Source organism: Corvus brachyrhynchos, unplaced genomic scaffold, assembly GCF_000691975.1.
Source record: "Corvus brachyrhynchos isolate BGI_N302 unplaced genomic scaffold, ASM69197v1 scaffold6, whole genome shotgun sequence".
In the NCBI taxonomy this organism is placed as follows: Eukaryota; Metazoa; Chordata; class Aves; order Passeriformes; family Corvidae; genus Corvus; species Corvus brachyrhynchos.
Window position 1 is genome coordinate 2,405,413 of NW_008238632.1, and position 13,181 is coordinate 2,418,593.

Genomic DNA, 13,181 nt, shown 5'->3' on the forward strand with positions numbered 1-13,181 from the left:
AGGGAAAGAAGAGAGGTCTTCACTCTTGTTTTTCTTAATGCTGCTATCTGACAGGAAATGCAAAGCTCAAAGCTCAGACCAAGTGAAAAATTAAGATCTTGCCTTCTAAGAGATTAAATATCTTCAGTTCTTTCGTGGTTAGAACATTTGGGGTCTTGACCTGTCAAACAAAGAAAAAAAGTCATGCAAAGGCTAGTTTGTCCTCTTGATAGCATATTTAAAATGTGTGTAAATATATATTTTTAGAAAGATTTTGCTTTTCTGACAGTGGCCAAAATGAAAATGTTTGCTAAAATATATGTCTCTGTTTCTTTAACTTACTTTGCTGCAATTGCCTTTCTTATTGCTCATCTCCTAATCATTGCTGCATTCATTTGTGCTCCCTCACATACATTAAACTCATACAGAGTCAGAAGGGGTGCTTCCCATCATCATACAGCATAATCTAGATACGAAGTTGGGTGAATAAGATTATATTCCTGATATCCTGTTTAAATGCTACCCAAATAAACCCTAACTCAGGAAGATGGTTTAATGGTATTCTTAAGAAACATTGGCCATTTTATATCACAGAAAGGAAATACCTTAAAAGAGGCATTTGATGTTAACCACTTTCCTAATTGAGGGGCTTAAGAGCATCCTTTCTGTCACAGGTGTTTATTTTTTTCCTGAGAAAGGGTAATCTTGAGGTTATGCTGAAAGACCAGTGCTAGACCTCTAGCTCAAACTTTTGTGCACCTGTTCCCTCATGCATGAATAAGTATGCCACTTCTTTTCCCTTTTGTCTGTAAAGTCTTTATAGACTCTTTAAAACTTTGGAAGATGTGGACCTAGGAGAATTCTAGATTTTAAGGCTAAACATAGCTTTTCTTGGCATTCAGTATGAGTAATACAGTGAGAAAAATGGAAGAATATAACTCAAATTCTGCATTAAATCCATTATTTGTGGTTTACATATCTTAAAAAGATACCTAGTCTTGGACTTACATTGTTGAGAGAGACCTTTCACTTTTCTAAGAAAGCCACCTCTGTGGCTGTATCTGTACTTAAAAAATGTACACCACGTTTCCAGATGGATTTGGTGAAGTACTCGTAGAAGACACCATTCAGTAAGGAATAGTGGAAAAGTGGAGTAGCAATTTACTGTATTAAAACAGCCTGGAAGAGGTATCCTGGAGTTTTCATGGAGATATGGCTGTTGCAGGGTTGTACTTTTATGCTTTCATAAGATCTGGGTGGTTCCTGTTTCAGCTGGACACCTGGAATGAGACTCAGTCCAGCTGGAACAGTCCCATAACTTGTACCTCAGGTCTTAAGCAAATGTCCATCAGTCCTCCCAAGGTGAGAACCTGTGTTCCTGTGTAGGTGAGAGAGCCATGAGTTTGAAGACCTGTACAGACTTACTAAAGTTGAAACAAATGTCAGGGGTAGGAACTCCCCCTGGAGAGCTTTTGAGACACCAGTTTGATCTGCCTATATAAGCAATGTGTAGGTCCTTACTTTAGGTCCTACTTCATTAGCACCAGCTACTCAAGGTACAAATTGGGTGATGAAGTTAGAGGGATTGGTCCCATTCATTGTATATACAACATTTATTCGTGTATAATTCTTGAAGAATATATTGGGAAATTTGAGTGTTGGTTAAGATTCAAGTTGAGAAAAGACACAGATGCAGTTCTGAGACCAGCCAGTACAGAAGCAGTATTTTTGTGTTTCTCGGAGACCTTGTTTAACTGCTTTGTTTCATTTTGCAATTTTTCTTACAATTTGGAAGAAAAATACAGTTTAGTAGTCTTTCCTACAGGCTAGGTCCTTATATAGATAGCATTGCAAAATTAGGATGTTTTCATAGGATTGAAAGGCAATGAATGGAGGTAGGAATTTGAGGCACTGCTGAGATAAAAGTGAAGTGAAGTCGGCTAAGCAGACTTACAGTGAAATTAAAATTTGCAAGTAAGTTGGTTAACTCTAAAGTTAGGAGTAAGTTATCCCATCTTTTCAGTTTTGATTCCATACTTTTTAGAGGGAAGGTGTTTATCTTGGTAAGTATCATCTTATCCTCTGTGCTTGTGATCTCAGCATCTCCCAAATGCAGTTGTTTATTTTCCCATATTTTAGAGAAAATGAAGGAACATATTTTTTCCCCCCAACACTTTTTGGTGCTCAAGTACATGCCCATGATGGAGTATCCACTTTTCTGTGCAGCTCTACACCTTCCCTTTCAATTGTAATCTTGTGTAGGAGGTTACACTTTTTAAAAAACTTTTAAATGCAAAATAAAGTGGGCTTTTTGGTTTGTTTTTTTTTTTTTTTTTACTTTACATACATCTCTGCCTTGAGGTTTTTATTACTCTAGCAGGTTCTAGTCCCTGAGGTACATGTTTAAGAGAGATAAGACATAAAATCAGTGAGAGATGAGATAGCTACATCAATATCATGATCCTCCATCCAACAAAATGTTAAGATGCATCTTTGTTTTAAGTGATGAAGAAGTCACTAGAGCTACTCACAGGCTACTTTCAAGCACATAATTGCAGTTTTGGTACTAGGTAAAGGTTCTCTGTTAGCATTCACTGTGAGAAATCTACCCCAAGCAATGCCAGCCTGTGTGGGTATGGTTTGTGGCCAACCCTATCACCCTTCTTCCAGAAAGGTTGCTCCCTTGAACAGATATTCATTTTTTAGACCCACCCTGGAACAGTTACTCTCTTTCTAAATCCGCCCTCAAACAGTTACTCACCTTATCCACGCCCCCAAAGTGACGACAGTGGAAAGTCCGAGAAGGCAGCAGCACAGAGCTTTCAAACCCTCACGAGGCAAGAAAAATATTTGCTTATTTTCTGTGTGTGGGCTTTTTTTTTTATGTTAATGATTTGTTGTATTTTGTCTAAGAAGAGGTATGAGCTTTATGGTGGGAGGAATATTCACAGTAAACCACTGCAGCAGTTAACAAATGACACAGCTTTGCTTCATCATGTAACTAACCTTGGAAGCTGGTTTTTGTTCCATTTCAAACATTCCTCTAGGATAAAGCTGACTTCTTAATCTTCCCTAATTGACATTATATGAATGGATTTCACTGTTGATGTGAAAACCATGAAGTACTGTGAGTCATGTGGGTGGATCTGGTATTTCTGTTTTTTTTCATGGCTCAAACTACAGATCATGGGGATTCAATTAGGTGTTGCTCATACTTGGTTTATATTTTTCTACCAGTAGGTCAGCTATTTGCCATCCATGGGAAGAAGGGATTGTGCCATTGAACATGGTTGTAGGCTGTTGTTTCATATGAAAAGTGTTTTCAGGACTACTGAGTACTTACAGGTGTCTTCTGGGTCTGACTGAAGTGTTACTGCTCAGCTATTTAGAAACTAGGCCTTGTATGAACTAAACAGGGCTTGGAGTTGTAACAAGTTCCAGCCAGCTTGGCCCCAGATATTTGTCCACATACCTCTAGGCCATGGAGAGAATGATGGTTATAGACTGATCTTGCAAGGTGTGGAGCACTCCAGTCCCCATCCAGCAACTGACTTAGGCAGAACAGCTTTACTGGGGGAGTTAAAGGGCTGTTAACCTCATTACACCATTTGGTGCACTGTATTCTCAGTTAACTACACAGACTTTGGGTCTGCTCCTTCCCACCTCACTTTTTTCCAGTTAGTATTACAGATGTATCCTGCCCCCTATGTACCTGATAGTCATCCCAATGAATGCTGGTGCTCCTTGGTTATTTCAAATTTAGCATGTTGCTTTGCTGGACTGTGACTGGAGTGTCCAGTTTGTCTCGCATTCTAGATGAACTACTTATTTTTCTGTTCCCTGTTCTAGTATGTTTAGTAATTTCTACTGATGATTCATTAACTGTTCTAGCAATCTGTTGCTCCCAAAATGCTAGGGATAGTTTCTGATATTTTTTTCCAGGAAAAATCTGTGTAAAATATGAGAGCTCACATGGTGTTTTTGTTAGGTATGATGCACTCACCAGGATTTGAGGGAAACCTAAATTTCAACTTCCAGACTCTGATGAATGCAGACAGTCTCTACGTGGTATCACATTACACTCTGTTGCTGAACCTAAAATTGGCAAACTCTGATTACTACAGGAAGAAGCCTGCCCAAGCCCCTGTGTTGCTGGTGAGTTGGGGAATATGGGATAATTGTTTTTAAAAAATGAAAAATTATTTTGCTTCCTTTCACATAAACCAGCCCACACATAAAGCCTTCAGGCTGCTTGCTAAGTGGAGAAATAGTAATTGCAAATGAAGCGTTCTCCAAGCTGCTTATGAATCTTGCATGATAAGTGTCATGCATCTGAGTTACACTGTGGTTTGGTGGGAAGGAATGCTGCTTACTGATTGTCATTAAAGTCACAGTCATTTTGATGGTTAAACTATTTTCAGAATAGATTAACATCATGTGAGATAGCAAGTATTGTCTCTTGATAATGTGCACGAACGTACCTTCATCTTGCAATTGCTTGTGAGCCTAATGACAATTTTTTTGCTTAATACTCAATTTGAATTTCTGTAGATGAAGATGTGAAAAGTTAAAGTGAAAAATAAGTAGGTCTTAGTATCAATGTGAAATTATGATTTTTGTCGCACCTGGAATTCCTCAGCTTCTTGGGCTTTTTAAAAATCATTTTGAAGACTGTGAGTTATAAAGCATGGATCCATGTTTATCAACTTAGTTACCCACAATACATTGTTTCAGAATTTTCTGAAAAACCAAAAAAATTGTGATATATGGAACAAATAAAAAAGGTGTCAAAATGTATAATTATTGCTGAGCTTCCAGTGTAAGAGAATTTATAATCAAGATCATCTAAAAAGCAAGTGGAGTTTAACATCATCCATAGTTCTGGTGTGTTCTGCAGCAGATCAAGTGCAGCTATGTGACTCAGAACATTCTCTAGAGGAGTCAGTGTGCACAACAGGCCTGAGCATGACCAAAGTATTCTTAGAGATCATTCTGATAAATAATTGGAGACAAGTTCATCTGTGATGTCTGTTCAGTGCAAAAGGGCCCAGTTGTTGGGCAGGCCACATTAGGTGCCACAACTTATTTTAATTGGATTTGAGATCCTACTGCTATCTCATGGAAATAGTGAGAGATCAGCATGTCCCATTGTCACTGTGCAAGAACTGCCATTCTGATTTGCATCTTGCATTAACTGCAGTAGAAGAAGGGAGAGGTCCTTGTTCATGTAATTCTCCACTACAGAAGCAGATACAGAAAGATCTGGACAGGCTTGGTTGATGGGCCATGGCCAATTGTATGAGGCTCAGTAAGGTAAATTGTCAGATCCTGCCCTGGGGTCACAACGACCCAGTGCAGCGCTGCAGGCTGGGGCAGAGTGGCTGGAAAGCTGCCTGGGGGAAAAGGACCTGGGAGTGCTGATCAGCCTACTGAGCATGAGCCTGTGTGTGCTCAGGTGGCGAAGAAGGCCAGTGGCATCCTGGCCTGTATCAGGAATAGTGTGGCCAGCAGGATCAGGGCAGTGAATGTCCCTCTGTACTAGTGAGGCTGCACCTCAAACCCTGTGTACAGTTTTGGACTCCCACTACAATGAAGACATTGAGGTGCTGGAGTGAGTCCAGAGATGGCCAACAAAGCTGGTGAAGGGCGTAGAGGCCAAGTGCTATGAGGAGTGGCTGAGGGAGCTGGGGGTGTTTAGCCTGCAGAAAAGGAGGCTCAGGGGGACCTGATCGCTGTCTACAACTGCCTGAAAGGAGGCTGTAGTGAGGTGAGGGTAGGCCTCTTCTCACAGGTAACAAGTGACAGGACCAGAGGAAATGATCCCAAGTTGTGCCAGAGATAGATATTTAGACTAGATATTAGGGAATTTCTTTTCATGGAAAGGGTTGTAAGGAAGTAGAACAGACTTCCCATGGAAGCATTCACAAAACATGTGGGTATGGCACTCAGGACATGATTTAATGGTGAACATGGGAGTGGTGCTGTGTTGACAGTTGGACTTGATGATCTTGAAGGTATTTTCCAACCTTAACCTTAATTCTAAGATTGTAATTCTCAGTTTTCTTTGCATAACTTAATTTCTACTTCTGCAATCCCTTACTCAGAAGTAGATCTGGGGGCTGAGGCTGATGCTGTAGGGCTTACTCTGTTGTCTTACATTTGGCTTTTATGATTCTCTGCAGAAGGAGTTTATGAAGCAGGTCCAGTCCAGTGGAGTGTTGATGGTGTTTTCCCAGGCCTGGGTTGAAGAACTGTACCACCAGGTACTAGAAAGGAACATGCTCGGAGAAGCTGGATACTGGGGAAGCCCTGAGGAACACAGCCTTCCTCTTATCAGCATGCTGACAGGTCAGTACAGTATTATGGTGGCAAGGCTAACTTCCAAATGTGTCTAAAACAAGCTACAATGACACGCTGCTTTATTGCATTACATACAGAGCAGCGTGTCATCATGCAATATGTGGTGTCTCATGGAATTACCAGTAGAGAAGGAGCCAGACCGAGCTGTGGCAGGTACTTAAGTGTTTGTTTTAGATCAACTGAGTGGTTTTGAAGCATGGGTTTAAAAAAAATCGAAACTGTCCCTGGGAGACAGGGAGAGTAGTTTTGTTCACTGGACCAAAACATCTCTTAACTCCATCAGCTTCAGTTCTGGTAGACTTGATAGTTGTTAATGATAAGCAGTAAGGCTGCTGTTTTCTTGATGTCATAGCAAAGCCATTTCAGTGTGCCTGCGGTGCAGTACAAATATAAATATCGGCATCTGATCCTGGATGCCTTCCATAGACTGGACTCCCCTTGGTTCAGACTTGAGCTGTGCCAGGGATATGCCAAATGGCACTAGGGAGAAGCTGAAAACCTGGAGCACAAATGCTTAAAAACAATCCTTAACTTCATTTGAGGGGAAAAAAACCAAATTGTATCAGCTGAAAGACAGCAGGATGGCTATGATACTGTATTGATATAAAAATGCACTGTCTGCTTTAATGTGTATGTAATTAAAATAGTGTATGCAGGGGGAACACTGGCTTCAGCTGAGCCATTAAGTAGTGATCAAAGGGCACTGCTCTGAAAGTTTTTTGCTGATGATATTGAGTTCAGTGTTACTTTTAGGTATTGAGCTGGGAAGATGAAAGAAACACTTGGAAAAAACAATACTCAGAAGTATGTGGAGAAGGGGCTGTTAGAAAGGAGAACAGCCTGGTGTTCCTAACGTGCAACTCTCTGCAAGAAACTGGTCTTTTGTTGTGAATGGAGAAAGGGTTGTATTTCTTTTGTTGAGATTGAACATACATAGGTCTACTAAAAATTACATTTAGGACATAGGATCCCAATGCATCTTGAGAACTCAGACTGAGGTCTGGGAACATGTAAATACAGGATTTAGGAAGATTTGAAGTTATACTAAGAAATGCAGAGATTTAAGTGTGTGGGAAGTTCTGAACTGTAAGAAATACATTGAAATCTTTGCTGGAAGTTCTGTTCGCGGTGTAACTTGAAGAGGGGGAGGGCAGCTTTTGAGAGTGGGATATCTCTCCTTTTCAACAAAACATTGGTTATACTGGGCAAAGCCTAAGATGCCACAGCTCATGTTTATACCAAGGCTTTAGAAGGCTGGCAGAAAGAGTAACAAAAAAGCACACCTGAGAAGTCAGGAGTGCTAGTACTTAGTTGAACACAGAGCCAGTAAGAGATGCTTTCTTTGTACCATCTGTGTGTCAAATCGTAATCTGACATATTTTAATGTTCTGGCAGACATTGATGGCTTGGGCAGCAGTGCAATTGGTGGCCAATTGATGGCATCTGCTTCAGCTCAATCTCCTCTTTCCCAGAACCGGAAGACAGATGATTCTGTTGTTGCAGGTACTAAGACTGTATAGTAAGTACAAGTGTGTCTACCGGCAGTGGGTTGTTATGTACCAAAAGCATGTTCAGATAAACTGTGTAGAATAACAGTTTAAAAAGAAAGTATGTCAGTACATTGTACATGTGAATTGGTAGTTCAGCATGCAGAGGACAAATGGGACTTCGCTTTTTACCACTGATGGTAAAGCTGCTGTTGTGTCATTTTCTAGTAGTAATAGTAGTAATGGTTTTTCCACTCTAGGAATTGCTTTTGCCCGATACCTTTTAATTGGCTGTTGGAAGAACTTGATTGACACTTTGTCCACCCCTCTGACCGGCCGCATGGCAGGCAGCTCCAAGGGGCTGGCCTTCATCTTGGGAGCAGAAGGAGCCAAAGAGCAGAACCAGAAGGAGAAGGACTCCATCTGCGTGAGCCTGGATGGACTAAGGAGGGCAGCCCGGCTGAGCTGTGCTCTAGGTACTGCTGCATAGGGGATGGCATGGAAGACTCATAAATTAGGATGGTAACTTTCCTTGAAGGAATTTGGGACAAAGAAATGCAGCATCCTGCTCCAGTTTTGCATAGGAATGTGGATTGTGGGAATATGCATAGAGTGCCCTACGGCATAAACATATCCAGCCAACTTTCCTTGACCTTACCTCTTGTTGGGGTTGTATGGGATTGGGGAGGAGGAGTTGGTCATACAGTAACTGTGTCGTTGCCTTACAGGAGTTGCTGCTAATTGTGCATCTGCTCTTGCCCAAATGTCTGCGGCCTCCTGTGTCCAAGAAGAGAAAGAGGAAAAAGAAATCCAAGAACCCAGTGATGCTATAGCTCAAGGTAACTACATTATTAAATTACCTACCTTGTCTTACATTGCCTGCAAAGCTCAACTGGAAAGTACTTTGCTGCACATAGTGGCATTTCCCTCTTGTTCTGCTGCTGTGCACTACTCACTTGTCGGCACATGGGATGTGTGTCTTCAGTACATGTCCTGCTGTCCTAGGCTCTTAACATTATGTCCTACTAGTTATATTCTATATGGAACTGAAATCAGTGGAATAATGCATAAGCTTATGGCATTTTTCAATGTGTGCTCTTTAAACCTTGTGATACTAGTACAACCAGAGGGCATCAGAGAAACAGCTTATTTGGGGATTTTTGTGTGTTGAGTGGTAATAGCTGAGTTTGCATCCCTCTCCCTGTCTGGTTTATATATCCTTGATTATCTTTTCTGGAAATCTGACTTTTCTGTCATCATCAGGTATTTAAAACTTTCTGAATCATGTTAAATTAAAATGGAATAAAAAATGATGTCATTTTAACATATAAAAAGTTTTGCATCTCTATACCACCATTTCAAACTCAGTGTAAGCCAAAGTCAATTGTTGTCTCCAGTTTGGAGAAGTGACTGTTTGGAGAAGTACATAAAATTTCTCTGGTTATGTCTGATTTCTAATGGCAAGAAACCCGTAAAAAAACACAGTGTTGCACAAATGACCCTGCTTGGTACCTAAACTTGGTGTCTCGGTAGAGAAAACAAAACTGAAAAAGCCTGAGCTTAAGGAAGCTTTTGGCTGCTCTTCTGGACATGACTGAAGGGAGTTGACAAGGCCATGCTGAAGCAAAGAGGAGGCAGCAGCAGTGGCCAGCGGCCAATAGATCTGTTCTGTGAAAGCTTGCAAAGCTTCAAAACTTGTTTCCATTCCAATGCAGCATAAAAACAAAGCTTTTCGGGGATTCTTGGAAAAAATAAATAGATCCAAATGGTTGTAGTTCAGATCAAGATTAGTTTTGCTTTGACAAGAGCTCTTTGGTAAAACTTTTTGTGTGGAAATACATGTGCAATCCACAAATGCTTTCTTTTTTTTTTCCATAGCAAAGGAGATTTTGGTAAAAATAAATAAATATCCAGTCAGCCATCTCTGAAGAGAAATATCACTGGCAATCTGCAACTGTTCTGTAGGCAACAGGATGTGAATTTGGGGGTGGAGGGTGTCAATCTAGCATTGATTTTTTTCATGTATATAGGATCAGTCAAAAAGGATTTTAGTTTTAAAGCTGCCTTAGGTTTATTAGGAAGAAATTGGTTTCTCTGATTTTTTGGGTTTTTTTTGTCTAGAATTCATGTTCTTTCATAGATTTCAGACTGTAATCCTTTGCCCATCACCGTGTATACAAAACAGTGTTTGTTTAAAAGCTGGAGAACCTAATTTTATTTTATTCTTTTTTCATGCTGCAGTGAAACAGAAAGTGGAGCAGAAACTGGAGCAGATGGGGAAAGTGCAGGGAGTCTGCCTGCACACTGCTCATGTTTTGTGTATGGATGCAGTCCTCAATGTGGGTTTGGAGATGGGAAGCCATAATCAGGACTGTTGGCCTCATGTATTCAGGTACTCACCAGCTTTCCCAAAATCGCCAGAATTCATACCATGTTGCCTGAAAGTAACGGACTGAGAAAAAGGGCTTTGCAGACTCTGTGAATGTTCTGTATAGTGTCAGAGTGAATTAACTGCCAGTATCTCTAAAACAAAAGATGGTGCTGTTTTCTACCACTGCTCAGGGACAAAATCAATGCTTAGAAGCTTCAAAGTTACCAGAAGACTGTAGCAGACCCAGGAACCTAAATGGACTTTTCAGGCACCTCCACCAAACTATTTGCTGTCTAGGCACATGAGGGGCCAAAGGATGTAAGAAGAGATGTTATCTATGAGTAACCTGAGAGATAGAAATTGTGTGTTTATGGCTTGAGGAAAATGTTGTGCGATTAGTGCAGTGAGGAGTGGTTGTTTCAAGGTGTTTGTTAATTTTTTGCTTCCCCTGTGTGTTCTCAGGGTGTGTGAGTACATCAGCACACTGGAGCACACCCACTTCAGTGATGGTGCTGCCCAGCCCTCCCTTACCATCACCCAGTCACAGCAAGCACCTGGAGGGCTGCACCCAGACTCTGAGCCCGGGGAGGCTCCTCAGGCACTGACCCCCGAGCAGGAGACCACGCTCAGCAGCCATCCGGTCATTCAGCCAGTTTCTATCCAGGATCTCATCAAGGACAGCAGTAAGGGCAGAGCTTTTGACTTCCGTGGAGGCAGTCTGCTGTGTGGGACCAGTGCTGCCAAGGCTGTTCTCACGCTCTCCACACAGGCTGACAGGTAAAAGCACTGCTGTCAGGAACCAGAATCCTTGTTCCCAAAACAGTACCAAAATGGCCCTTTTTGTGCTGCAGTGGGTCTAATTGTTGTTTGTTGCAGCCACTTGCTTCAGTTGAATTTCACAGGAGAGCTGCATGTTTGTCACAACCAGCAGCTTCTAAAAGACCTGGCTTTTTTCATCTCTGCAGTACCTGCAAGTACTGAGCTGTCTGTGCACAACAGTAAATATGCCAAGCAAATCAAATGCATCCTGAGAGTGGTGGATTTATTCCTTGCATGTAAATTGACAGGTTGTATTCAGTAAAGCAGACAAAATAAATGTGTGTCTTGTCCTGACCAGAAGGGACTGATTGATAAGAGCAGTGTCAGTCAGAAAGCAGCTGCTTCTGTCAGGGCTGCATGGACAGTTTGTCAGGCTTCCCCAGTGCATCCAGAGGAGGAAGGGAACCAAGTATGGTCACACAATGGCTATGTTAAATGTCCTTTTTCATGGTCTGCCAGCTGATATTATTTCTGCTATTTTTTCAAGCAGCCCAGGCTACAGCTGAAAATTTCTTGGGTTTGCATGCTTGCAATTGCCTTTTTATTCAGCTAACACTTTTCATCTTGATCTCTGCCCATAGGAAGGTGTCATGTGTAAATTCAGAGCCAAAAGTAATGCATAAACTGCTTGTAGAAATTTGACTCTGGGCATTAAAATACCTTTTAGTTAGGAAGCTTATAATACAACTTGGTTCTGAGGATTAGAGAATAACAATACTTTTAATAAAGAATAATTTAAGAATAATTTAAATGATGCTGGTTTCATTTCTACCCTTTTACTTAAGTGCAAATGCTTATTAGGACTCAATCTCTTGTTTCTTAGGACTATAGAAAGTTTTGCCTGAAAAGCAACACAGACAATCATATTTTTGTCAATTTCTGGCTGCACCATGTGAAATTTCACGTAATCTCTGTGGAGCCCTCTCCAGTGTAACCACACTTACTGTTGTATGTGTACAGATTTTAACTGTTAAATCCTAAGAGCCCGTTGCAGCTGAAAATAACTACTCTTACTTGTATTTCTCATTGTTTAACTAAAACATAGCCCCATACTAGCCACTGTTAAGAAAATTAACTCCACCCCAGCCAAAACCAGCGCAATATTCCAAAATAGCAATTCAGGTACAGTAACCTTAGGTTTAAGACTTGAATTAATTTATTTTTCAAGTTAGGGTCGGTAACTTCAGGTGGAGCAAACTGGTGTAGCTCTAAAGTCAGTGAAGCTATGATGATCTGTGTTGTGAGGAATGGGCATGTTTTGACTGGTTTTTTAATTACTGGTTCATGAATGGCTTATAGCATTAAGATAACTGGAAAAAGTGACTTTTTGTTTCAGCGCCATAGTTGAATCTTGAAAGGGTTCTGATTGATCCCATAGCAACCTACTTTCCACCCTCCAATTAATAAAGCTTCTGGATCAAAGTCTTGCTGCAGCACTGTATAAATTAAAAAGCTCTCAATAACCTAATGTGTCACCAAAAGCAACATACAGAAGCCACAAACAGATAAGAGTTGTCCTCTTACATACACATTTAAGTCTGCATCTCATTAATTTTTCAGTTAGATTCTGTTCTTTACCTACAGGCTCTTTGAAGACGCTGCTGACAAGTTAAACTTGACGGCACTGGCAGGCTTCCTTTACCAGCTCAAGAAGGCTTCTCAGGCCCAGCTTTTCCATTCAGTCACAGATACAGTTGATTACTCACTAGCAATGCCAGGTAAATCACCTGAAGATCCTGTACAGAGTGTTTTATATACAGTTGTACTGTTTGCAGGACTTACCTTGTATTCTTACAATTTTTTTCAATTGAAATTTCAAGATATAAATAAAACACAGTATGTAGTTGTCATAGGTTAGCAAGCATAGTCCCGGAAGGGACGTCCTTGCTAAGGGGTGCTTACAGTTTCCTCTGGGAACTGATAGAACCTATCAGCTGGCCAGTTTGGATATGGACAATTCTCTAAGCCACTTAAAGTTGTGATCACCTCTGTGATCCACATTTAAGAATAGGCAAACTCCCCCTCCAAGCTCTCTCTCGTTTCCGGCGCTGGGACAGGTGGCTGCGGGCCCCGTGTGGGGGCCAGAGGGCCCGGCCAGGCCCTGCTTGGGCCAGGCCGGGCCGGGCCACGGCCATCCTGAAGCCCTGGACCTGTTCCCGCCCTGG

The 13,181-nt window shown here is 41.3% G+C and overlaps 1 protein-coding gene across 9 annotated transcripts in view; it reads left to right on the plus strand.

Annotated features, from left to right (window-relative positions):
* The window catches only part of ARFGEF3 (ARFGEF family member 3), a 91,770-nt gene that overhangs the window by 50,045 nt on the left and 28,544 nt on the right, over positions 1-13,181 (plus strand). For 6 of the 9 annotated variants that reach the window (XM_017737247.1, XM_017737239.1, XM_017737240.1 and 3 more), the window contains 9 exons: positions 2,733-2,816; positions 3,968-4,134; positions 6,162-6,327; positions 7,735-7,842; positions 8,087-8,302; positions 8,555-8,665; positions 10,068-10,218; positions 10,660-10,974; positions 12,601-12,734. In XM_017737247.1, coding sequence (XP_017592736.1) covers positions 2,733-2,816; positions 3,968-4,134; positions 6,162-6,327; positions 7,735-7,842; positions 8,087-8,302; positions 8,555-8,665; positions 10,068-10,218; positions 10,660-10,974; positions 12,601-12,734 — 1,452 coding nt within the window. The remainder of the gene's footprint in view (positions 1-2,732; positions 2,817-3,967; positions 4,135-6,161; positions 6,328-7,734; positions 7,843-8,086; positions 8,303-8,554; positions 8,666-10,067; positions 10,219-10,659; positions 10,975-12,600; positions 12,735-13,181) is intronic. The other 3 variants (XM_017737241.1, XM_017737244.1, XM_008635973.2) reach the window with 1 other exon arrangement.